Source organism: Crinia signifera, chromosome 3, assembly GCF_055691185.1.
Source record: "Crinia signifera chromosome 3, ASM5569118v1, whole genome shotgun sequence".
In the NCBI taxonomy this organism is placed as follows: Eukaryota; Metazoa; Chordata; class Amphibia; order Anura; family Myobatrachidae; genus Crinia; species Crinia signifera.
Window position 1 is genome coordinate 114,969,977 of NC_139219.1, and position 25,502 is coordinate 114,995,478.

The 25,502-nt window shown below is 44.4% G+C and overlaps 1 protein-coding gene across 1 annotated transcript in view; it reads right to left on the bottom strand.

Annotated features, from left to right (window-relative positions):
* LYST (lysosomal trafficking regulator) overlaps positions 1-25,502 on the bottom strand; it is a 574,932-nt gene that overhangs the window by 473,598 nt on the left and 75,832 nt on the right. Inside the window, exon 4 of the mRNA XM_083176391.1 lies at positions 8,218-10,237. Coding sequence (XP_083032517.1) covers positions 8,218-10,237 — 2,020 coding nt within the window. The remainder of the gene's footprint in view (positions 1-8,217; positions 10,238-25,502) is intronic.

Below are 25,502 nucleotides of genomic sequence, written 5' to 3' on the forward strand. Positions count from 1 at the left end.
ACCCGGGAGTCTTTTTTCTGATATCCTCTCTTGGATATCACCCTTTTTCTAATATTAATAAAGGTGTCAGGCGCCAGGGGAGATCTCGCTGTGCCCCTGCTCTCCTGTCAGTTCCGGCGCTGCGGGAGCATGGACAGCATCGTCTCCGGCGATCGTCAGGCTGCTCTGGGCGGAAGTGTCGGGACGTTGCTGGGCAACGACCCGAACTTGCACCGCTCAGGGTACAGCAGCATGGGGAAGCGTCGGGGACGTTGCTAAGAAACGCCCCGAGCTTCTATTCTGATTACTGGCCGCACAGCTGCTGGCAATTTCGTCACCCACGCCTGTAGGCGGGGTGACTGCTTTTTAAGGGGCTTGCTCCAGGATGATGGCGCCGGTTATAGTTCTGTTTGCAGCCCAGTCTCAGGGCCGTAATCAATGAGAATATTGACTGCGTGTAGTGAATCCTGTTTCGGATTCGCTGCACACTTGCCACTGCCCGCCGTGTTCCGGAGCCTCGCTGTCCTCCCTATTCAACGTTGCAGGGGCTCACTTCACCATGAAAAGATGGTGATTTGTTACACTGCGAAATCACTTAGAAAGACGGCGAGAAGTGCACGTTGAATAGGGGTATTCGCTTTCTGACCCAAAAAATAACCTTCCAACGCGAAAATAGCACAAATTCGCCATGAAACAGGGCGAATTATCCTCATTGAATACTGCCCTCAGAGTGTTCCCGGTTCCTGGTTTGCATCCCCGCTACCAGTGTGTCTATAAGATTGTGTTTCCAGCATACAGCATCATCGTGCCAGTATTTCCGTGCCTGGTCAGGAGTCCTGCCTATCAGCGCTGCTTATCTCTGACTTTCCTCTGTGGACATCATCTCACAGATAAGTCAGGGGTTCTCATGCAGTTATTTCTGTATTTCTGTTACATTTATTTATATTCCACCATTGTGTATTGTTACACCAGTATTGCTTATCACATCCTTTTGTATTGTTACACCAGCATTGCTTATCACATCCTTGTGTATTGTTACACCAGTATAGCTTATTACATCACTGTGTATTGTTACATCTGTATTGCCCAAGGTACCGTCACCCCCTGGGGCCACGCTTGGCTCACCTGTCAGGGGGATCAGTGGCCCGCTATTATCCTGGTTAGTTAGTCTGTCCTCTTGCTCCAGGTCCGTCTCCACGGATACGTTGTCCCACCATAAGACCTGCCTGTAACGGAGTCTGGGCGGACCTAATTCGAACTTACAGCCGAGACGGGTACAGGCGAAGCCTAGCTCTGCACGTATCCGTGGACGCTAGGCCAGGGCAATAGAGTTAGGGAGCGGGTCCACTGATTCCTTCCTAACTAAAGGTGATATATGTGAAAGAATCCAACCACACGTAGCTAAACACCTGGACAAAATGATACCTGATTGAATTGCAGGTGAAACATAATTAATACCCAAAGGTGATTGGATAACCTTCCTTTTTATACCAAGTCAGTAGTGTGCTTCTGAGGAAACAGTTAGGCTGTGTGAACGGATAAACGAGTCAAGCAGTGGAATAAGTTATCCAGCACCACCTGTTAACCTTGAATAAGCTGCTCCTGTACCATTGGATCCCCTAATTGTCCCACAGAATTTCGCTGTTACTGGCCGCACCATAGGAGTGACCTGCGGTGCTAACATCTGGCCGGGTGAGTGTGACGCCTTTCCTTGCAACCCGAGAGGAAGGCGAGAGGTGCGGGTGAGAGGATCTGCTCCCGGCGTAGGCTTCTACTCCAACAGAGAAACGCCAGTTGAAGCGGACCAAAACATTTACTATACCCACAATACAGTTTAACCTCACTGACATCACACCCTTAAAAAGCGGAAGCCATAAATATACTCAAAACGAGAATGTCCTTTCTATTTGGGATCACCAAAAAACACAGGAATATTCCTTTCTAAAATCAGCTATTGAGGATTTTGTCCCCCTGTTTTTCTTTGGGCTCCGTTATAAATCTCTGAAGAATTTGGACATAAGAGGCTCCCCACCTTAAAGGAAACTGTGACATTAGATAAAGTGGGTAAGAGCCAATCAAAAGTTGATGAATTTACAAGGTTAACTGTGGTTGATGCTGGACATATGACATGTTTTTATAATGAAATTGATATTTATGTGTGTGGTTATACATGTATAATTTTTAAATGTATTAAATATTTGTTGAATCAACTCAGTGCGCTCTCCTAAATTACTTTTTTTTTGTTCTACCGAGAGCCCCTGTAGGTCCAAGACCCAGTGTTTTCTGGCCACAATGGAGCTATAAGGATTTTGCAGTTCTGCATTGCCTGGGAAATCAAAGATATCAGAGGGAATATGTATGGAAAATGGTAAGACTATTTTAGTAGCAGAGCATCTACAAATTCTACCTGTGGATCCTTGTAGGGAGCTCCAACTTCTGGGACTTGCAATTGTGACTACATGCCATCAAGTCTACATCTGCCTCCACCCATTTACCATGAATTGAAAAAATTCCAAGTGTAGGGCCCATATACAGGCGTGAACACCCTGGCGACTGAGAAAGTCTGCTTTCCAATTTTAGAACAGCAGGGATGAACACTGCAGATGTACCGGAAGATGGCACTCTCCCATCTAAGTATTATGCACCTCTTGCATCTCCAGCTAGCTGCAAGTGTCTCCTTAGAGATTTAGGTACTTATGTATTATCTGGACTCCCATGTTAAATGCACCCCATTTTTTCATACCCCTACTATCCAACTACGCATGGAGTTGATTTTATATAGTGTGGCGAGCGCAGCGAGCCACCGTGCCCGAAGCGTGGTGAGCGCAGCGAGCCCCGCGAGGGGACACGGTCTCATAAGAAAACCGGGAGCCCAGATATTACATAAGTACCGAGATTTATGTATGGCAATGTTGTTGCCTTGTTGGACTGCAGTTGAACAGGTCTTCCTGTGAGAGAACTGTGTGCACATGTCTGAGCATTGTATACTAATATTTACTATGTCGCAATATGCAGAAAACAGTAATTGGAGCACTGTATTAACTACACAGACCGCAATGGCTGGTAGGATTAGTACTCCTGAAGGAGGGGAGTGCAAGGAGGTCAGACCAAGTGTTCCCACCTGCTGCAGACAGAACAAAAACTGCCCAGCAAGGGTGCAGGAGCAGACCAGGGCTGAAATTCCACAGGAGTTGTGCCCTGGGCTGGGTAGAGGTGCTGCAGAGGGAGAACCTTCCTCCCCTATTCTGTATTAATCCCCTGGGTGCTGGCCTGCCATGCAGCCCCCTGCTTGCTATGTTAACTCCCAATGGTCTAGTGGAGGGCTTGGGACAAACTTGGCGCTGCCCATAGCACCCTCCAGCTGGTCTCTACAATGATGTGAATCCCAGCGAAAAAGGACTGATGCTTGGCAACAGTTCCCCAGCCAAGTAGACTGGCATCCATTGTTAACAGAAGACAGGAGATCTAAAAAGGGGCAGACAATTTCCAGATGTCACCACTAGGCTAATAAAAGGCGTGAAGACAGAGTAATTATCGGAGATTTTTGCAGAGGACTTGAGTGAAACTTGAGTGCAAAATCGACCCTGTTGAATGTTGACACTAACTGTTCCCATTTTGCCCACCTTCTCAATCTCTCCCTCTCATAAGGCACTGTCCCCCCTGCCTTTAAGCATGCTATTGTCTGCCCTATTTTTAAAAATCCCTCTCCTCTCTTTTACCTCCAAACTCCTTGAGTGTATTGTGTACAATCGCCTCACTGACTTTCTTTCCACTGCTTGACCCATTCCAATCTGGCTTCCGTTCTCTCCACTCCACTGAAACTGCCTTCACAAAAGTCTGCAATGACCTCCATGCAGCCAAATCTAAAGGCCAATACTTTCTGCGGCTTTTGACACTGTGGACCACCCTCTCCTTCTCCAAATCCTTCACTCTGCGTGATATTGCCCTCTCCTGGCTGTCCTCCTACCTCTCTGATCGTTCTTTTTGTCTCCTCTCATGACACTACCTCCAGCAAAATACAAGGTACTGTTCTTGGTCCTCTCTTTTTCTCTCTCTCTATACATCCTCTTTAGGGGGTTTATTCTAGTTCATTCTTTCTGACAAAATCCTTCTTAGATGGACAAAACCATGTGCACTGCGGGTGGGGCAGATGTAACTTGTGCAGAGAGAATTAGATTTGGGTGGGGTTTTTCTTCAAAGTGAGATCTATATTGCAGTGTAAAATCATGCAGTCAGTATTTTCCCTGCACAGAAACAAAAAACCCCACCCAAATCTAATTCTCTCTGCACAGGTTACATCTGCCCCCCTGCAGTGCACATGGTTTTGTCCATCTAAGAAGGATTTTGTCAGAAATAATGAACTAGAATAACCCCCTAGGTGAGTTCATTAGTTATTTTGACTTCCAATATCATCTCTATGCTGATGATACTCAAATCTACATTTCTCCCCGCTCTCCTCACTCGTATTGCCAACTGTCTCTCTGCTATCTCTTCCTGGATGTCCCAGTGCTTTCTCAAACTTAACATGTCCAAGACTTTAAAATAAATTATTATTCAATTGTTTATAGTACATATAGAGAGATCAACAAGTTAATTATTTTGTTGCGCCTGATTTGTTTAATAGTATGTCCAAGACTGAGATGATCATCTTCCCACCCTCCCGCACAAACTCACATCCCACAATCTCATTATCTATTGATGGCAGGACTATCACCTCTAGCCCCCAAGTACGTTGTCTTAGAGTAATCCTTGACTGCTCGCTCTCCTTGAAACGACATATTCAGCACTGCTCACAAACCTGCTATTTTTATCTCAATTTTTTTTCCAGAATTAGACCTTTTCTCACTCAGGATGCCACTAAGACCATTATCCACTCAGCGATCATATCCACTCCTACTAACTGGTATGCCTGTCTCCACTCCAAACTGTCCTCAATGCTGCAGCCCGGCTCATCTTCCTCACCAAACAAACTACTTCCACCTCCCCTCTTCGACAAGCCCTTGACTGGCTTCCCTTCCCTTTTCTTTCAGAATTAAATTCAAACTTCTCACACTCACTTACAAAGCCCTCACCCATTCACATCTCTGACCTTCTATCTCTTTAGACTCCCACTCATCCTCTTCGCTCTGCTAATGCGAGTCGGCACTTCTGCCAACATTACCTCCTCCCACTCCTACCTCCAAGATTTTTCATGTGCTGCTCCCTTTCTCTGGAATACTCTAACTCTCCCCCTCTATATAGAACTTCAAATGGGCTCTTAAGACCCACTACTTCACCAAACCCAGCAAACTGTCCTCCTAACCTTCTGTTCCTCGCCCTGTCTACCCCCTCCTGTGTCACCCCTGTTTGGCTGCCCCTCCTCTTTTAGAATGTAAGCTCTCACAAGCAGGGATCTCTTCCTCATGTGCTTATCCTTTCTTACTTCAATAGTCTTCAACTGCACCAAATCATGCTGTTTGCTGCCGCATGGAAACTTATGTTGCAGTAAATCGGCTGATGTTCCTATAATCATTTACCCTGTACTTGTCCTGTATTGTCTTCAACTAAGTCACTGTTTTCCGGTTTTGTGTACTCTGTAATTGGGTTCTGCAGAACCCATGAGGTGCCATATCAATAAAGGATAATAATAATAGTAATAACACTAATAATAATAAAGCCAGTACACACACACCACTGTTTGAAATTACATACAGCCAACTACCACCCCCCCCCCCACCCCACCCCACCCCACCACCACCACCACCACATCATGTACAGCCCTCTCACCAGGCTGTGTTGCACCTTCCTGGGAGGTGCAGGGACCCGGCAGTGTGGTGGGCCAGGCAGATCACTGAAGGCAGGCATAGGAACAGGAGCAGCATGAGCAGGGCTTGCCTGACACACCGTGCCTGTTGCTGCTGCTCTGAGAGTGGTGGGCGGGGCCAGATTCAACAGAGAAGATTTCTATCTGTCAGCACTAATCTCTCCTCCTCCCGATGATCAGCCACACAGAGTGACTGCCTCTCAACTTGGCCACTGCTACTCACAACCCACGGGGGCCGACTGATGTATTCCCCAAAGGGTCTGCCCCAATTATTTACAGATGTGTGCATGTGCAGTCTGGCTTTCTATGGAGGAGTCCCAAAAACCGGGAGGACAGAGGGGGTTTGCGGGGCCTGAATACGGGAGGGTAGGCAAGCCTGCTCTTAAAACAAATCTGGTTATAGCACAACTGGTGTGTTATAATGTATGGAAAGTTAAAGTTTGCATTATTGCTCCCACTAGGGCATACTGTATGCATCCACTTGAAGTGTTGTAATATAGCCCATACACTAGGGCGATATCGAATAAAGGGGCAGATTTATTAAGCTCTGTGAAGTGATAAAGTGTCTGGATTTTATCACCGGCCAATCAGCTCCTAACTGTGAAGTTACAGGCTTGCTTTGAAAATGACAAGTAGGAGCTGATTGGCCGATGATAAAAACCGGACACTTTATCACTTCACCGAGCTTAATAAATTTACCCCACAGTCCTTTGACTTTGATCGCATCTGTGCTATAAAATGGAAGTATTGTATGCATGAATAATGGGTCCCCCTGTGCAATGCGTGGGTCCACCGGTCGCATCCCAAAAAAATTTTGTCCGGCTCATAACAGTTATTAAATTGCATGAGCTATCGCATGTGGTTTTTAACCACATGCAATCGCTCGAATGCAATCAGCGGCGGGAGCGGGGACTGGAGTGCTGTCGTTTGAGCAGAGACCAGAGCTCTGTCGGTGGTAGAGCGGGGACCTGAGTGGTGGAGAAAGAGATCATGTTACACTTTGCTTTGTTACAGATGAGGGAGGCGAGCAGGGCCAGGGTGATGAGCACTACACATAAACCCTCTGCCTCAAGTCCAGGAAGAAAAACAGGATCTGTGTTATATCTATAGTATCATTAGCAGGTAGGACAGTGCTATGTTAAACCAGTTTTTTTTTTTTTTTTTGGTACTTGTGTACTAGCACGGCGCCCATCGTATACCATAAGGCATGCGATGGTTTGCGATGCGATGTTACGCGATGGCAGGCGATGTTATACAATTTAAAATTGTATACCATCGCATTGTATGGCATTCTATGCCAATGTATCGCATATTTAAAATTGTATAAGCACCCTAATGGGTTTTTCAATGTTAAAAGTGCCCCCTATAACATAATTAAACGTGATGGGTGCTTATTATGTTAAAAGCACCCCCACGCCACCCCGAAGCGTGGCGAGCGCAGCGAGCCCGCGAGGGGCGGCGGTACGTGTCCTCCGACATTTTCATATCCGGACTATCCACGTCGGTGTCGAGTTGATTTCATATAGTGTGGCGAGCGCAGCGAGCCACCGAGCCCCGCGGAATACATGTAAAGTAATATGCGTCCCCTTGCGGGGCTCGCCACGCTTCGGGCTCGGTGGCTCACTGCGCTCACCACACTATATAATATCAACTCCATGCCGACGTGGATAGTGGGGGTATGAAAAGGTCGGAGGACGCGTACCGCTACGCTCACCACGCTTCGGGTTGGCGTTCATAGTGGGGGTGGCGTGGGGGTGCATTTAACATTGTAAGCCCCCATTAGGGTGCTTATACAATTAAAAATCGTATAGGGGGCTTATACAATTTAAAATCGCATAGCATCACTGTGCATTGGGTGCATGGCATGCGATGATATATCGTACGACTTAATATCGTGGGCGCCGTGATAATACACAAGTACCGTTTTTTTACTGGGAGATATGCAAAGCTATTCCTGTTGGTGCCTGGACTACTCCTACACCTATAAATCAAGATGTCCCTGTAAACCCTATGAATCCTGAAGAAATGTAAAAGTCTAGTGTGTGCAATCAATATCGTTAATGATGTGAGCTCCCTTGCAGTGCCCCAAGTTGTGTACCTGGCTTTTGAAACAGACTACAGAGTGTTGTATGGAGTGAATAATGGATGAAAATAAAAAAGGAGAAGCTTCCTGGCTAAAAGAATAGAATAAACACCAAGAGGTCACTGACATTAAGTATATAGCAAAACCGATGTGCCTTGGAGGATGCCAGTGGCTTCTTCAAGGGTAATTTAATATCAGAGATTTGGGATGAACAGAAACTTTTTTCATCAAAACTCATATTAATTACTACACAAATTAACTGTAAATAAGGTACATGGAAACTATTAAAAACTAAAGCATTTGAGTTCCCTTTAGTGTTTAAAACTACGTAGCAATAATTATAATCACTAACCTGGATTTCAGTAACTCCGGTAACACTTTTAAGTAAATTTTAAGAACTTCTTCTGGTAAACAACTTTTGTGATAGCTGCCTGTCTGGCTGCATATTGCAGAAATATGTTGAGAACGATGAGCCATCTCCACTCCTCTTTGCAAGACTCCAATAAAAATAAGAGTATATAATTTCCACTTAATAACTGCATTTCCTTTTTGGATTAGGTGGCAAATGTGGTCAGCAATATGTAAACTCAGTAATGGATCATCTCCAAAAACAAGTTCTCGATAAGTCTCCAAGGAATCCCATTTCCACATCATGTCTTCTGAGCCACTGCTTGGTAAAACGCCTTGAAACCTATTAGATGTGCTGCCAGTTAAAGAAGTTGAGTCAGCTTTCCCATGAATTGTATCCTGCAATTCAGCTAAGTGATCACCATGCATAATGCATATGTTGCAGGACACTTGTTTAACAGAAGGCAGACTTTCCCCTCCACCCAACTGATCCAATAAAATACTTGCAAGGATAGATTGGATCTGGTGCTGTGCGCTCTTTAAGACTGGCTGCTTAAAAGCATAAAGAAGAGGCGTGATCACAGATGAAGGATCCATGCAACAGCAAATTCCGACATTCTGGATACCTAAAATAATCTGTAGGCATGTAGCATTCTCTGATGCACGCTGAAGCAAATGCAAACATTGATGTGCACACACTGCAATACAGCAACTCCTTTCAGGATAGTGGACTTCTCCACATGCATCTTCTTCAAAGGGATTCTTGAATATTTGACTCTTGAAAAGTGAAACTGGAAGTCCTGAAAGGTCTCGGTGATGATGCATAAAGTGTGAGAATTCACATCGCCGATGCCTTTTCCTCATACACATTGACTGATGAAGCTGCTCAGATTTAACTTTTTTTATCACACTGATTATTTTTGTTACACTACTGATAAGTATTAATACATGGTCAGCAGCCTGAGAATAGAGATTTGCACATTGCAGACCTATAAATTCCATTCGAAGGATTGAGTTTTCAAAAAGATCAAATCCACTATGTTGAATAAATTCATGCAAAAGTTCAATAGTTTGACTGAAATAAAGAGGGTTTGGTGCTGCACTCTTAAGACATGATAATATGATCTGCAAAATGCCTTCAAGGAGTTCAGGTATCAAAAAAGCTCTATGTTGATAGCTTGGTAATTTCAAGTTGTCACCAACTTCTTGCATTAAATGCTTCTGGTGTAAATCTGACTTTTTATCAAGGTATACTTTATATTTCAAAGATGTTCTAAGCAAATCAGTAAGATTTTTTCGAAGATTATCAGGCATAACATCCTTATTACTAATGTCTACTGACAGAAGGCATACCACGGTACGGAACAGCATCCTCTGCACTAATGCAACTGGTTCCTCAGTCCAACCTGTTGTTAGTGTTCCCCTTACAGATGAATAGCAATCACCAAAACCTGAAAGATATTCTATTAGTGCTGGAATGACAGAAACAGAAAGTGATGTACTATGGTTTAACATTATCTCAAATCTGCAGACTTTTTCAAGCAAAAACAATAATATCTGACAAAGATCAAAAGGGGACGTCATCTTATTTTTCATAGAGCTCATTTCTTGTAAAGGATTTGTCTCCTTTGGAATCTCACAAAACCTGATATCATCTATATTTGGTCTGCCTTCCCCCTCCTGCAGTACTAGACCTTTGTCAGTTATGCCAGACTCCTGGACATTGGATACAAAAGGTGGTTTTAATATGGGTGATTTTAAAATTGGTGGATGTCTCTGCTTTATCAATGATGAGGACTTGTCATCCAAGGTTCCTTCTGAGTCTGATGAAGAGAGAAGTTTTTTTTCATCCTTTAAGGAACGGGGTATGTTTTTGGATTGACGTCTTGATTTATAGGGCAGTGAGTTGACATTTGATGTATGTAAACATTCCAAATGGAGATCACCATCAGTCTTTTTCTGAAGTTTTAGCAGACTTTCTTTATCAGGAAAGGCTTCCATTTCGACCGAACATGGATTTAAGTCTGAGAAAACAATAAGAATTGCAATAAATAAATAATATCAGGATGGCTTTATCAATTTCATCATCTTAAATTATGTAATTGTATAACTTCATCAACAAGTTAGGTATACAATAACTACCTGATGCAGGTCTAAAATATAAAAAAAATATTTGTTTGCACAACCAGTCATCCAACTGTGCACACACTTCTACAAGATTCTCTCTCCACCTGCAAATCTAGTCTAATGGAGTGGAGGATTAGCAGGAAGAACTAAAATGTGATAAGGCATAGTTATGGAAAATTACTTTATAACCTTTACATATATAACGGCAAACGCTGAAACACCAACACAAACTGGTAAAACAAATGTATGACAATGCTTTACTTGAAAAATAGCTTAGGGCCTTATTCTAGTTAACTCTTTCTGACAAAATCCTTCTTAGATGGACAAAACCATGTGCACTGCAGGTGGGGCAGAGGTTACTTGTGCAGAGAGAATTAGATTTGGGTGGGGTTTTACTTCAAAGTGAAATCTATATTGCAGTGTAAAAATAAAGCAGTCCGTATTTACCCTGCACAGAAACAAAATAACTCCCCCAAGTCTAATTCTCTCTGCACATTTTACATCTGCCCCCCTGCAGTGCACATGGTTTTGTCCATCTAAGAAGGATTTTGTCAGAAAGAGTCAACTAGAATAAGGCCCTGCATTACAGGTATTTGCAAATGCAGACTAACACAAGAAACATAAAATTGATTAGCTAATACATAAACAATAATTCTAGATCAAAGCAAAATGAAAACCTATCAAGGACAGTGAACAGCCATTAAACCTCATTTCATAGTTTCCTCCAGCCCCCTGCTTGCCTGTTCTTCATCAGCTGCCTGCCACTTCCTTCTTTAACTCTGATATTTAAACCTTAATCACATTAATTACTCATAAGCACTGAGTCTTATTGGCAAGCTCTGCTTTAAATCATGATGTCATAATTAACCCAACACCCAACTTCCTTGTTACTGGGGAAAGATTCAGTGGCCTTGGGGTCTACGCATGTGTGGCCCTGTTCTCATAATGTTGACAAGTTTGTGGAGACTAGCTGGCTGTCCTTGCTCAACTATACTGTCAATATCTCATTCTTAAACTTATAAAACCAAAAACAATCTTCTATAAGAAATCACGGTACTTATGTATTATCTGGACTCCCATGTTAAATGCACCCCATTTTTTCATACCCCTACTATCCAACTACGCATGGAGTTGATTTTATATAGTGTGGCGTGCGCAGCGAGCCACCGTGCCCGAAGCGTGGCGAGCGCAGCGAGCCCCGCGAGGGGATACGGTCTCATAAGAAAACCGGGAGCCCAGATATTACATAAGTACCAAAATCACTCTTCCAGCACTGTTCTGAATCTTCAGCCATTTTATAATGTTTTTATGCAAGTCATAGTTGACAAAATGGTTGCTGCTTCTAACAAACACATGCTGCTTAGCGCAAAGGGTAGGCCTCATACGCAGTGCATAGTACCATGTGCAACAAGCTAACGCCATCTGCAGCAATAAATACCAGTATTTAAGAAACAGAGTGAAATAAAAGCATAGAATTATTGATGCGTTAATTTCTATTTTAACAGAAGAGAGGATAGGGAGTCAAGATGGGAAAACTGGGTAACTCAGAGGTGAAAAATGTAACTAGTGACAAAGCAAATTACGGCTCTGAAATACTACTTTATATTTCACTCCCATATTCTTTTCTGGGAATTACAGTATACAGAAAAGGGAGATTTATCTTACATGTTAACTCTTTCTTCAAGATACTCAGGAGACACAAGGCTGACACTGGGGTGTAGTGGGAGCAGCCTGGCACCAAATAGTTAAACCTTTTGATTCCCGGGCAGCCCAAGCTTTTCCCCCTCCTATGCCCTGCCTCCACTCTGAGGCTCAGTGTATAACCTCAAAGAACAGTGGAATAAATCAAAACAGATATCACCATTTGTTTCCAACTGATCTCTTAATTGAATAATTCAACAGGCAGACTTGGTGACCTGATTGCTTGCAGCTTTGCCTTGGGGTTGATATCTCATGCTGTTTTAAAAAGTCTACTCTTTGTAAGTGTGGACTTATATTAAATTCTCTTTTTAACAAAGGAAAATGTGCACTATATTGTTCCTTTATTCCACCTACTCACATGAATTGTGAGATTTGGTGGATATCATTTCAGGTCACCAAGCCTGCCTGTTGAATTCTTCAATTAAGAGATCAGTTGGAAACAAATGGTGACATCTGTTTTGATTTATTCCACTGTTCTATGAGGTTCTACACTGAAAGCTGTGTGTGAAACACCTTCTTTTGTATCTATTGTATTTCTATTTGGGTATATTCTGGATGTTCTACCCTTTGGTGTAATCACACTAGCTGCACTTTGTTTTAATTGCACACCACTGTTGGTACTTCCTCTTTTTCTCCACTCTGAGGCTGCCAATTTTCGTTGGCAAGCCCAAGGCAGGAGACATAAAGAAAGGAAGAGGAGAATAACATACAAACTCCAAAACATTGAACACCGCCATTCTAGTCCACACAACAAAAGTACAGAACAAATAAACAGCAAATGCCAAACTAAAGTTTGTGCGGTTGGGATGGATCCTTGTGTCTCCTGAGTACCTCGCAGAAGAAGATTTAACAGGTAAGACATAAATCTCCCTTTATTCTTCGGTACCCATGAGACAAAGGGCTGATATGCTGAGACGTCCAAAAGCAACACCCTGAGAGAGGGAACGCATCTGAGATGCATTAAGTACAATCCATCCAAAGACTGAGTCTTGGGAAGCAAAAGTGTCAAAAGTGTAAAAACAAATAAAAGGTATTGGCAGATGACCAGGTCGACACTCTGCAAATCTGCTCTGCTGTTGCACCACCCCTATATTGGAAGCTCTACAGAGAGGGGCTGAAGATCCGAGAACCAGACCCTCCTGGGCCAGTCAGGAGCCACAAGGATCATCGTGCCCACTTCCGCCTTCAGCTTTCGGATCACTCGAGAAAGCAGAGAAGTCGGATGAAATGCTTACAAGGGCCAAGGGTCCGACAGGGCATCCACTATACAAGCTCCCGGATGCCGAGTCCAGGACCTGTACAGAGGAACTTTTAAAATGAGGCGAGACACCATCAAGTCCACCTCGTGCCTGCACCACCGACGGACCAGCAATTGGAATACCTCTGGATGAAGGACCCACTCACCTGCATGAAGGGTCTGACGGCTCAAGAAATCTGCTTCCCAACTGAGGAGCCCTGGAATGAATACGCCAATAGAGCAGGAATCCTCTTCTTTACTTACCGGAATATGTGGGATGTCTCTGCCATAGCAGGCCGACTGCGAATGCCGTCCTAGTAATTTACGTAAGTGACTGTTATCACGTTGGTTGGACTGGACTTGTACCGGAAGACCCTGGATCCAGTGAATCCAGAGAGCCCCAAATATTTTGATGGGCAGTAGACTTTCCTGAGGACTCCAAAGGAGCTGGAAGGAGCGCTAACAAGTGACCGCTGCCCAACCCCAAAGGCTGGCATGCGAGGGGAGGGGGTCCCTTCTTGAATCAAGAACAGCTGCCCAGCCTTGAGGTTCCTATCCAGAAGCCACCAAGACAGAGAGACGTACAGCCGGGGACAGGATAATCAGCTGTGACCGAAGTCTGGCGTGAGATCCTGACCACTTACTCAGAAACTTCTTTTGCAAAGGACGGGAATGGAATTGGGCATGAAGTTGAAGGTCGATACCATCGACCTCAAGATTTTCATGCAAGCATGCACAGACACCTGCCTCTGAGAAAGAAGATCTCGGATGCAGGGTCCTGCGACGTTTCTCGGGAAGAAATATCCACTGCAGGAGTGTGTCCAGTTGAGCCCCAGATGAAGCATGGACTGCATGGGTACAGTTTATAATCCATAAATGAGCCTGGAGCAACTGCACCACTGTGGCCAGGTGTTCTTGAAGTACATCTGCTGACTGACCCATGATCAGCAAGTCATCCAGGTATGGCAGGATACAGATACCCTGTCTCTAAAGTCTGCTCCCTATAACCACCATGACATTTGCCAACACTCAAGGTGCAGCAGGCATCAAAACGGTAGTGCTTAAAACGGAAAGTGACGTCCGTGTAATGCAAACAGCAGGAACTTCTGATGGTCTAGACCAATGATGGCTAACCTGCTGGGATGTGTAGTTCAACAACAGCTAGAGTGTCAAGGTTAGCCATCACTGGTCTAGACAAATGGGGACAAGCAAATAGGCATCCTGGATATCTAGGGAAGCCATATAGTCTCCTGATGATGGAACATAAAGTCTCCATCCTGAACCTTGAAATGCTCAGGAACATGTTGCTTCAAATTTACAATGGGGCGGTAAGACCCGTTGGGTTTCCAGACAAGGAACAAGCTGGTATAGAAGCCCATTCCCCACCGGTACAGGAACTACGACGCCTGACAAAAAACTTCTAAATTGCCTGTTCCAAGGCCCTTGCTCTTTCTAAGTTCTTTGGCAAACCGGTGGAAAAATATAAGCTGGGTGGTTGACGATGAAACATCAGAGCATCAACCTCTTGATATCACGTCGATCACCCAGGCGTCTGTTGTGGATTCCCACCATACAGTGGAAAATCGCAGCAGCTGGTCCCCCAGGTGGAGACTCTGCCTGTAATGCGGAAGACTTAGGGTCTGGGCATCTAGTTGTCCATGGCTGCTTGCCAATTGGCATTGAAGGTATGTGGACCTGAGGCAGAGACTTGGAGGAGAGTGGGACTCTACCACTACCCTAGCAGAACGAGGGTGCTGAGTGGGAAGAGAATGCCGAAAAATAGGATTTTAATAACTACCGGTAAATCCTTTTCACAAAGTCCTTATGGGATACTGGGATTGTCTCAAGACATTGGGGTATTAGAGGGTATCCGCAGGAGACAGGCACATATGTAACTTTGAACTGGGTGCACTGGCTCCTCCCCTCTGATTACCCGCCCATGAACCAGTTAAGGTAAAACTGTACCCGAAGGAGGATGAACATATGAGGAATCATGTACAGTATGTCAATATGTAAATACATATGTGTGAAACATGTGGTGAGATTTATACAAGCAGAGCCGCATACAACCAAAATAAAAAAAAACTGAACTCAACAATGAGACCACCAAAACCAAGGTGGACCTTTCAACACTCAGACTAAAGTATCTGCAGCAAGACCCCGCACTGGGCGGGTGTCCAGTATCCCATAAGGACTTCATGAAAAGGATTTACCGGTAGGTATTAAAATCCTATTTTCACTATCGTCCTATGTGGGATGGTCTCAAGACAGTGGGGAAGTCCCAAAGCTTCCAGAAGGGGCGGGATTGAGCGGAGACTGCTGTAGTACTGGCCACCCAAACTAGGTATCCTCTTTGGCCAGGGAGTCAAACTTGTAAAATTTTACAAATGTATGCTGACCCGACCAAGTTGCAGCTCTACAGAGCTGTAAGGCTGAAACACCCCGAGGAGCCGCCCAGGATGCGCCCAACGACCTAGTGGAATGTGCCTTCAATTCTACATAAGCCTGCTGAATCGTTGCACAAATCCAACGTGCAATGGACTGTTTTGAAGCCGGACATCCCTTCTTATGTGCATCGTAGAGCACAAAGAGGCAGTCCGTCTTGCGAACGCTCGCTGTTCTCTTTACATACAGTATACTCGCAGAGCCCTAACCACATCCAGGGACTCCGGAATATCTGGAGAATTGGAACCGGAAGGAACCACAAGAGGTTGGTTCAGATGAAATGAAGAAATCACCTTAGGGAGGAACTGCGGGTTTGTTCTCAACTCCACTCTGTCCTCGTGAAAAATCAAGTAAAGGCTCTTACAAGACAGAGCCCCAAACTCAGAGACTCTAAAAGTACCACAGTTTTCCAGGTGAGGTACTTCATATCCACAAATGCTAATGGTTCAAACCAGGACGATTGTAAGAAAGACAAACCACGTCCAAATGCCACGGAGCTGTAGGTGGCACAAAAGGAGGCTGAATATGAAGGACTTCTTGGAGAAAGGTCTGGACCTCCGGTAAGACAGCCAATTTCTTCAGGAAGAATATTGACAGGGCCGAAATCTGGACCTCTATTGATCCCAAACATAGGCCCAAATCCAAACCGGCCTGCAGGAATCTGAGAAAAACTATCCAGGTTAAATTCCGCTGGAGGAAATCCTTTTCCTTCACAACACCCTACATATTTTCTCCAAATACAGTATGGTGGTAGTGGGCCGCTGTTACTGGCTTCCTGCTTTGAGTCATTGTGGTTATGACTGATGTGTGTAGGCCCTTATGAGCTAGAATCTACCGCTCAACCTCCAGGCCATTAAACGAAGCCGCCCTAAGTCCTGGTAGATGCAGGGGCCATGAGTGAGCAGATCGCTTCTGAGAAGTAGACGCCAGGGATCCTAAACCAACAACTGGTTCTTGAGCAGTACCTGGCGACCTTGTTGTTGAACTTGGATGCCATGAGGTGGATTTGTGGACGACCCCATCGATCCACAATGCTCGCAAACACCTGGGGGTTGAGACTCCACTCCTCGGGGTGGAGGTCATGGTGACTGAGAAAGTCCGCCTCCCAGTTGTCCACCCCCGTGATGAAGATGGCCAAGATTGCCATCACATGCAGTTCTGCCCAGGACAGAAACTTGGGAGACCTCCCTCATGCAAGACCTGCTTTTCGTTCCGCCTTGGCAGTTGACATACGCCACCGTTGTGGCGTTGTCGGATTGCACCTGAACCACCCAATTTTGGAGGAATGATGGAGCCTGTAGTATCGCATAGTACACTGCCCTCAATGGGATCAGTATGAAATCCCGGCGGTCGAAATACCGACGCCGGAATACCGGCCGCCGCAATGCCAACAAGGGGGGGCTGTGGATCGCCCCGCTCGCTGCACTCGCATGGGGGACAAAGTGCTGGCATTGCGGAGGTCGGGATTCCGGCATCGGTATGTCGACCATCGGGATTTTGACCGCATGCCCCCTCAATTCCAGGACATTGATGTCCAGCCTTGACTCCCACAAAGTCCAACGACCCTAAAAAGACCTGCCCTGAGTCACCGCTCCCATCCTAACAGACTGGTGTCCGTTTTTAGGAGGATCCAATCCTGGATCCCGAACTTCCTTCCTGCCAACATGTTTGTCATGCTTGATGTGACAGGATTATCCTCTTGTGCATCAGGAGGTGTGACCCTGACCACTTGCTCAGCAAGTCCAGTTGGAATGGTCTGGAGTGGAACCTCCCAAACTGGATTGCTTCGAAGGTAGCCATAATTTTTCCCGGAAGCTGGATACATTGGTGCACCGGTGACCAGAACCTCTGAGACCAGATTTTGAACCCCTCTTGGGGAAGAAACACTTTTTGTTCTTTGGTGTCCAAAACCATTCCCAGTAAGAAAAGGCGGCGTGTCGGCATCAAGGAGGACTTTATTAGGATATTGAGAATCCTACTATGATCGGACAGAACCTGTCTGGTCATGACAATACCCTGTACCAGGACCTGTTCCGAACTTGCTTTGATAAGCAAATTTTCTAGGTAAGGGATGATGTTGATCCCTTTCCTCCCCAGAAGAAACATAATTTCTGCCATTACTTTTGTAAAAATGCATGGCGCAGTCGACAAAAGGAATGGCTGCGCTCTGAGCTGAAAGTGCTCATCTTTCAGAGCAAATCTCAGAAATGCCTAAAGAGGGCCCCAGTTAGGGATGCGGAGGTAGGTGTCCTTCACGTCTAACGACGCTAGGAATTGTCCCTCCTTCAAGGCTTGTTATTACTGCCCTCAGAGACTCCATTCTGAACTTGCACACCTTTAGGAAGGGGTTCAGAGTCTTTAGATTTAGTATGGGTTGTACCGAACCGTCAGTTTTTTTTTTTTTGTAAGAATTTACCGTTCAAACCCTTTTCTCTGAGCCCAGTCCGGTGACATAGCGATCCCTCCCTTACGCTCAGTAAGTTATACCGTTCATGTGTTATCATGTTATGGTGCTGTGAGTTTGCATATAAGATGTTCAGGCATTGTACTGAGTTTTGTATTCTAGTGTGCTCTTGAAGTTGAACTGTGCATCAATTATGCACAAGTGTGTTTTCATCAAGCTCTGCTAGCCTGGAGTTCACAGCTGCTCTAATTGCCTGAGGCCTTGATAAGGCATCCTGACCTGTGCAACCCTGCCAGTCATAGCCTGTAGTTCAAGAGCTCCCAGCCATAGTTCTGTGTGCAAGCTTGTGCTGTCTCAGCGTCCTGGACCCTGTCTTGCCTCAGTCCCCGGTGTGTTCCTGACCCCTGGATTATCCTTGTCGGTGTCTCCAGTCCTCTCCTGGTGTCCCAGTGCAGCGGCAGTCCGTGCTCCATCTGTTGTTTAAAAACTCCCAGATAAGTCAGGGTTCTTCCTGCAAGCATTACACTCCCTGCATGCCTGCTATTCCATCTGCATTATGTGTACTGTCCCACACGGCTTGGTTAGTGCAGCTCCCTTTGGTTGTACACCCCAGTGCAGCGTAGTGGGGGTTAACATATAATTGTGTTTCCATCCCTGTGCATTGTTGCGCCTACACTGTGTATTGGCACCATAGTTACCGGTGCATTAATTTGTATGTAGTGTGTCATCTCCTGAGCATTGTTGCTCCCCTGGGGACTCTGGGGGTTCCCCGTCCCTTGTTGGGCTTTAGTTAGTTTTCTCCTTGCTATCTTCTGACCTTGACGGACGCGTTGTCAAAACATAAGACCTGACTGCAACGGAGTAATTCGCCCTTACAGCCAGGGCGTTTAAAGGAGAAGACTAGCTCTGCATGCGTCCGTCAACCCCAGTCTGAGGCAACTGAGTCAGGGGTTGGCGGGGATACCCCCAGAGCCCTAACACCAGGAACCTCTTGTAGTTAAAGGTAAGCGATGTGCAGAGGGAGCAGCCGCTTCCCTCTGCACACAGAGAGCTGACAGGACGCACTTCTGTCAGCCTCTGCTGTGCTCTCAGCATGTGTTAACTTCAGTATGAAGTTACACGCTGGAAAACCTGCTCTAACTAATTAGTTAATAAAATAATAAAAAACCTAGCTAAACTAGTAAAAAATTCCAAAGAAAAAACGCAGCTGCAGCGCAGCTGCTCAGCATAGCACCCACTCCTGTGGCCACCTAAAACGAACTGAGGCATTTTGGGATGCAGAAGGGAGGAGCCTGCTCCCAAAGACTTGAAGCATAGGTGCCTGGCTCCTGCGGACTCCTCCTACATCCCATCGTAAGCTGTGTCACCGGACTGGACGAAAGAGAAAAATTAATTTTCAACTTTTGCAAGCTTTTCGGTTATTTTGAAAAATCAGAGGCACTCACTATACATAGTCAAGCGAGATCAGGTTGGACTACCCCATTCCCCTTTCGATGGACTAATTCCTGTATTACCCAACTAGGTATTCAATTGCTTGCTAACCCTGTACATCTCTACTCCAATCATTTACAACCGATTATCCACAAAATTAATTAATTGACTTAATTTTCTAAGTAGATGTAATTTAATTAAGATGGCCAGTTTTCCTCAACTGCTTTATGTGCTTCAAATGACCCCACTTTTAGTCTCTAAATCAGGCCTTTCCACCCTTAACTCTGCAATTAATAGATTTATTTAGAATAACAAAAGACCCAGTATTAGTGCCAAAAAACTCTCTCAAACAACATTTAAAGGGGGAGTAAACCTACCAGATATTAGACAGTATAACGTGGCTTTTCTTCTTTGTTTTGCCATGGACTGGATTAGGGACACAAACATATATACAGACGTGGCTTTAGAATCCTAATTATGCACCCCCCCTTTCTCTTATCTATTTTTTGCATGCCATCCCTTGCACCTTAAAAATCCCTCACTCAGATAATATCTCGTTACGTTCTTCTGCACAGGTTTGGAAGCTGTCTAGAAAATTTCTTGGTCTCCAATTTTTACACTCCCTTTTTCTCCCGCTAGTTGGCAATTTAGAATTTCAACTAGGAACCGCTGCACTACCTTTTGCTGCTTTGCGCTCACCTGGTATTTTGAGTATCTGTACCCTCTTAAATTCTAATATACCACTTTCATTTGATGAGGCGAGGGAAAAATTTAACATTAGCCCTAGCCTTGTTTTTTTCTATGCCCTGTATATAATGAACAGCTTGTTCATTATATACAGACAGTACTGCCTAAATTACAAGACGCTGATTATACCAATCCTATGGACTCGCTTATACGTATAGGCTCCTACTCTACATCTTTAATTTATTCACAAATCTGGTTCAAGATTGAGACTGAACTACCACAAATTGATAAATGGGCTTCCCAGATTGCTTCCATTTCTTCTGAGCATATAGTTGAAACCTTTTGTTCACCTTTGAGGCTTATTCCGGAAATGACATCTAAAATGTTCTTACCAGAAAATGATATCTAAAATGTTCCACCAGGCATATCTATCCCCAAAAGGAGACATTAATGGGCATATCTGACACTGCAGGCTGCACCAAATGTCTTGCCACAGAGGCCGATATAATGCATTGTTTTTCGGAATGCCCTCACATTCAACAATTTTGGTCTGACCTACACATATATGGTACTACAGTCCTAGGCATCCCATTTAGCTGCACAGCTCCTTGGGCAATCTTTGGCTATCTAGCAGATCAATCAGGCATACCTAGAAACGATAAAAAAAAAAATAATGATCCTGTCAGCCGTAGGCCGTAAAGCAATCCTGCAACAATGGATCCATGATGTTTGACCCACACTATCCATGGCTTCCTCCAGTTTAATCTTCTTGTTTACGATGGATTGGCTTGAGACCTCCCAATACAAAGAAACCTTGACACCTGCTTTGTTTCGATGCTGGGATAAATTTATTCCTGCAACTAAACTTGCTCTTAGACAAGGTTTTCGATCTACAACCTGGTACTCCTATCAACTCCTCGACAATAAACACCCTCTTCCCATATAAGATTGCCACTTTTTATTTAATTCCCTTACTCTACGATTCCAATTCCCCCACCCTCTTTTCTCCTTTTACCTTCTTCACTCTTTCCCTCTTCCTCTTCTTGCTCGAGCCTCTTCTATGGATGGATAGCCCTATGGATGGATCTGCGGCCTTGGGTACCGGGTACGCACCAATGGTTTGTTTTATTAATGTTGTCTATATTGTTTTGTCCTCCGTTTTGGACAAAATCCAGTTTTGCTATAGACACGTCTTTCTAGGCGAAACACAGATTATAACATTTTATTGTTATAAGGAAGTCTATATTATATACGTATAGATTAATCTGTTGTGGACCGCACAATTTGCTTCATACAAGATAAACTCCTACTCTAGATGTGTGTATATTGTTCCCGTGATTTGAGTGGTTATATAAAATTAGAAAAAAGTTTTTTGAAGCTTCGTATTACTGTTGGCAATATGTTGTTGCTTTAGACTATTACAAGATATACGTGTACAATTTATTGTTGGACCACTCTTGTGCATTGTATATATATGCACCTTCACTGTATGTGGTCTTTAGCTGCTCAACTGGTACACCTGTCAGACTTTGTTATGGGTAAGGAGGCAGAGCCAAACTCTGGCCTATTTGCTTTACATCTGGAGCCTCATTTATCGCCACTTCAATATTTTCTCACTGGTTCCTCGGCTGGATGCTTGCTACACCTGATATAACAGGCACTGCTGGTCTTGAGTCAGGCTCTCCTGTGCTTTGATTGGCATGCCATTGTTGAGGAGACGCCCTTATGGCATAATACTGCTTATAAAGAACTTATTCCCCTCTCTAGTGATAATTTTTGGGGTAGGGATGGTCTCATTTCGGTTGCAGAATTATACGAGGTAGGTCTTCAAGACATTTCAGCAACTTAGTGTGGAATATAAAATCTCTAATACACCCTTCTTTCATCACAGCTTTGCCATGCTGTGCAGGTGCAATTTGGTGTATTCCCATCCCCTTTTGCTAACTCACCAGTTAAAACTTTGATAGTTATTTTGGGTAAGAGAAGTCCTATCTCTATTTTATACTGTGCTCTAAACTCTCACAATAATCCAAACCTGTTTGGTTCTCTGAGGTCAGCTTTGGACGGAGATATGGGTACCCTAGATGACGAGAAGTGGGTTCATGATTTTGGGTTCTACTAAATACGTACCATTTGTCCAATATCAACAGGTATTTTTTAATATACTACATAGTACCTATCGCATCCCTGTGTACCTGCGCAGTGCAGGACTAAGATCCAATACGGATTTCCTTATGTGTGGTACAATTTAAATTGGCATGTCCGTTAACTTTTGCCTTTTGGGAAGCAGTTTGGGCTGATCTTACCCTCACTGAACCTTCCTTACAAAAAACATCCCCCTAACTCTGTATATTTGCTTTTGACCTGGAGGAATCTCACTGCCCTATATTACAGTTATGTTTTGTGTCTTACCACCCTTGCAAAGGTTATAATAGCTAGGAACTAGTTTGCTTCAATGTCCCCTAATATTTTCCATTGGAGAGCCCTGGTTAATGAAGTGGGTGGCCATGAGAGATTTACATACAAAATACCTTGCATTACTACTTTAATAAATGGGATAGAAGGACATATTGCGTGCATTTAAAGTGGAATGGATTCAAGGGATGCCAATGTCATAGTGCCTCTTTACAAGGCATTGGTGAGACCAGACTTGGAATACGGTGTTCATTTCTGAAGGACATAAATGAATTGGAAACGGTACAGAGAAGGGTGACTAAGCTAGTAAAAGGTCTAAAATCACTAGAATACATAGATAGGTTAACCAGGCTGAGGTTTTAACTGGAAAAAAGGAGGTTGAGAGGTGATATGATTTGTATGTTCAAATACAGGATTGGGAATCATATGGAACTGGGAGATGATTTTTTCACTAACAGGTCTATAACTTAGGACATGCAGGCATGTACTGAGGCTTGAGGAAAGGAAATTCCGCACTGAGTTAAGAAGAGGATTCTTTACCATTAGAGCTGTAAATTGCTGGAACTCATTGCGGTAGGGGTGGTAACAGCAACTATTGTTAATGAATTTAAATCAAAACTGGGTACATTTTTGGCCACTAAGGGAATCCTATAGATATGACTGTCAAGTCAGTAGTTACAAGTCAAATAGGTTGAACTCGTGGGACTAACGTCTTTTTTCAGCCCTAATTAATATGTTACTATTGGGGCAGTACGAATGGTGTAATGCAGTGGTTCCCAAACTTTTTTAAATCATGGCACCCTTGAGTATCAGAATTTTTTTAACGGCACCCCAGGCGAAAACCTTATACTTAAAAAAATTTAGATGTGAAATATTAAATTAAGAAAATTGTGGTTATATGTAGGTCATTGTTAGGGTTTAATTATGTGGTGATGGATAAGATTAAATTCTGTTTGTCTATATATTTTATAATTGGAAGCAAAAATCAATGGTTTGGACTATTATATTAAATATAAACAGTACTCTTTACCTAGAAGGGCGCCCATCGTGGGCATCGCATGCACTAAAAAATCGCATGCGATGCGACCGACGCGATGACCGCGATTTCCCATAGGGAACAATGTTAAATGTCCCAATTGACCCGATTTTCCTGTTCAATGTCTCAATTGACCCGGTTTTTCCATAGGAAACAATGTTAAATGGCCCAGAGGCCAAATAAGCACCCTGAAGTGTGAAATGGCCCCCACAATTGTTAACGCCACCCCACGATCAACGTGAACCCAAAGCGTGGCGAGCGGCGGCGGTACGCGGCCTACGACCTTTTCATACCCCCACTATCCACGTCGGCGTGGAGTTGAGAATAGAAAGTGTGGCGAGCGCAGCAAGCCACCGAGCCCGAAGCGTGGCGAGCGCAGCGAGCCCCGCGAGGGGACGCGGATACCTTCACAGGTATCCGCGTCCCCTCGCGGGCTTCACAGCTGTCCGCGTCCCCTCACCACGCTTCGGGCTCGGTGGCTCGCCACACTTTCTATTCTCAGCTCCACGCCGACGTGGATAGTGGGGGTATGAAAAGGTCGTAGGACGCGTACCGCCGCCGCTCGCCACGCTTTGGGTTCACGTTGATCGTGGGGTGGCGTTAACAATTGTGGGGGTCATTTCACACTTCAGGGTACCTATTTAGCCTCTGTGGCCCATTTAACATTGTTTCCTATGGAAAATCGGGTCAATTGAGACATTGAACAGGAAAATCGGGTCAATTGGGACATTTAACATTGTTCCCTATGGGAAATCGCGGGCATCGCGTCGGTCGCATCGCATGCGATTTTTTGGTCGCATACGATGCGACCGACGCAATTTTTTTTTACCAACGATGCCCACGATCAAAATCGTGGGCGCCCTTCTAGGTAAAGAGTACCATATAAACTATATGAATTTGTCCTGGACCACCTGTCCAGGGCACCCCAAGTGTCCCAAGGCACACAGTTTGGGAACCACTGGTGTAATGGTCAACATTACGGACTCACAGCACTGAGGTCATGGGTTCAATTCCCACCATGGCCCTAACTGTGCGGCGTTTGTATATTCTCCCCGTACTTGCATGGGTTTCCTCTGGGTACTCTGGTTTCCCCCCACATAAAATACTGGTAGGTTAATTGGCTCCTAACAAAATTAACCCTAGAATGTATGTGTGTGTGTACATGTGGTTGGGAATATAGATTGTAAGCTCCACTGGGGCAGGGACTGATGCGAATGTTCAAATATTCTCTGTAAAGCGTGGCGTAATATGTGTGTGCTATATAAGAAACTGTTAATAAATAAAAATACTATGTTACATCCTCTTGTTTGGCTACCAACTACCTTCTCACACCAACTGCTTCCTGATTTACTGGGCTTTTTTTTCCTATGCAATTGCAATATCTAAGACGTAATGACCACTCTGAGACTCATGTTATTATAATCACTGTTTTTTTTGTTTGTTTGTTATTTTCGGAAGAGACATATTTGTTGATTTATTTGCTAATGTGGTATGGGGTGGGAAAAAGTATGGGGAAGTGGTTCGGGCCCAAGCAGTTAGTAGCAAGTGAATGAGAATGAAGAATACACTGTTATGATAATTACTACCCGAATGGTACTGGAGGTAATAACTCTGGTGGAGGTGCTCCCCAGAGAGTCATTTAGTGTAAACTAGGGGAAAGAAAGGTACTCTCTCTTTGTGGGGGGACTCTTGTTTAAAAATTGTATAGCAATGGCTTATTTGGCAAGGACTGTGATGGATGGCCCGTCAGACAGGAATCAAAGAATAAATTTCAAAATTGTAGGTATTTTCTAATCTGACGTGGGA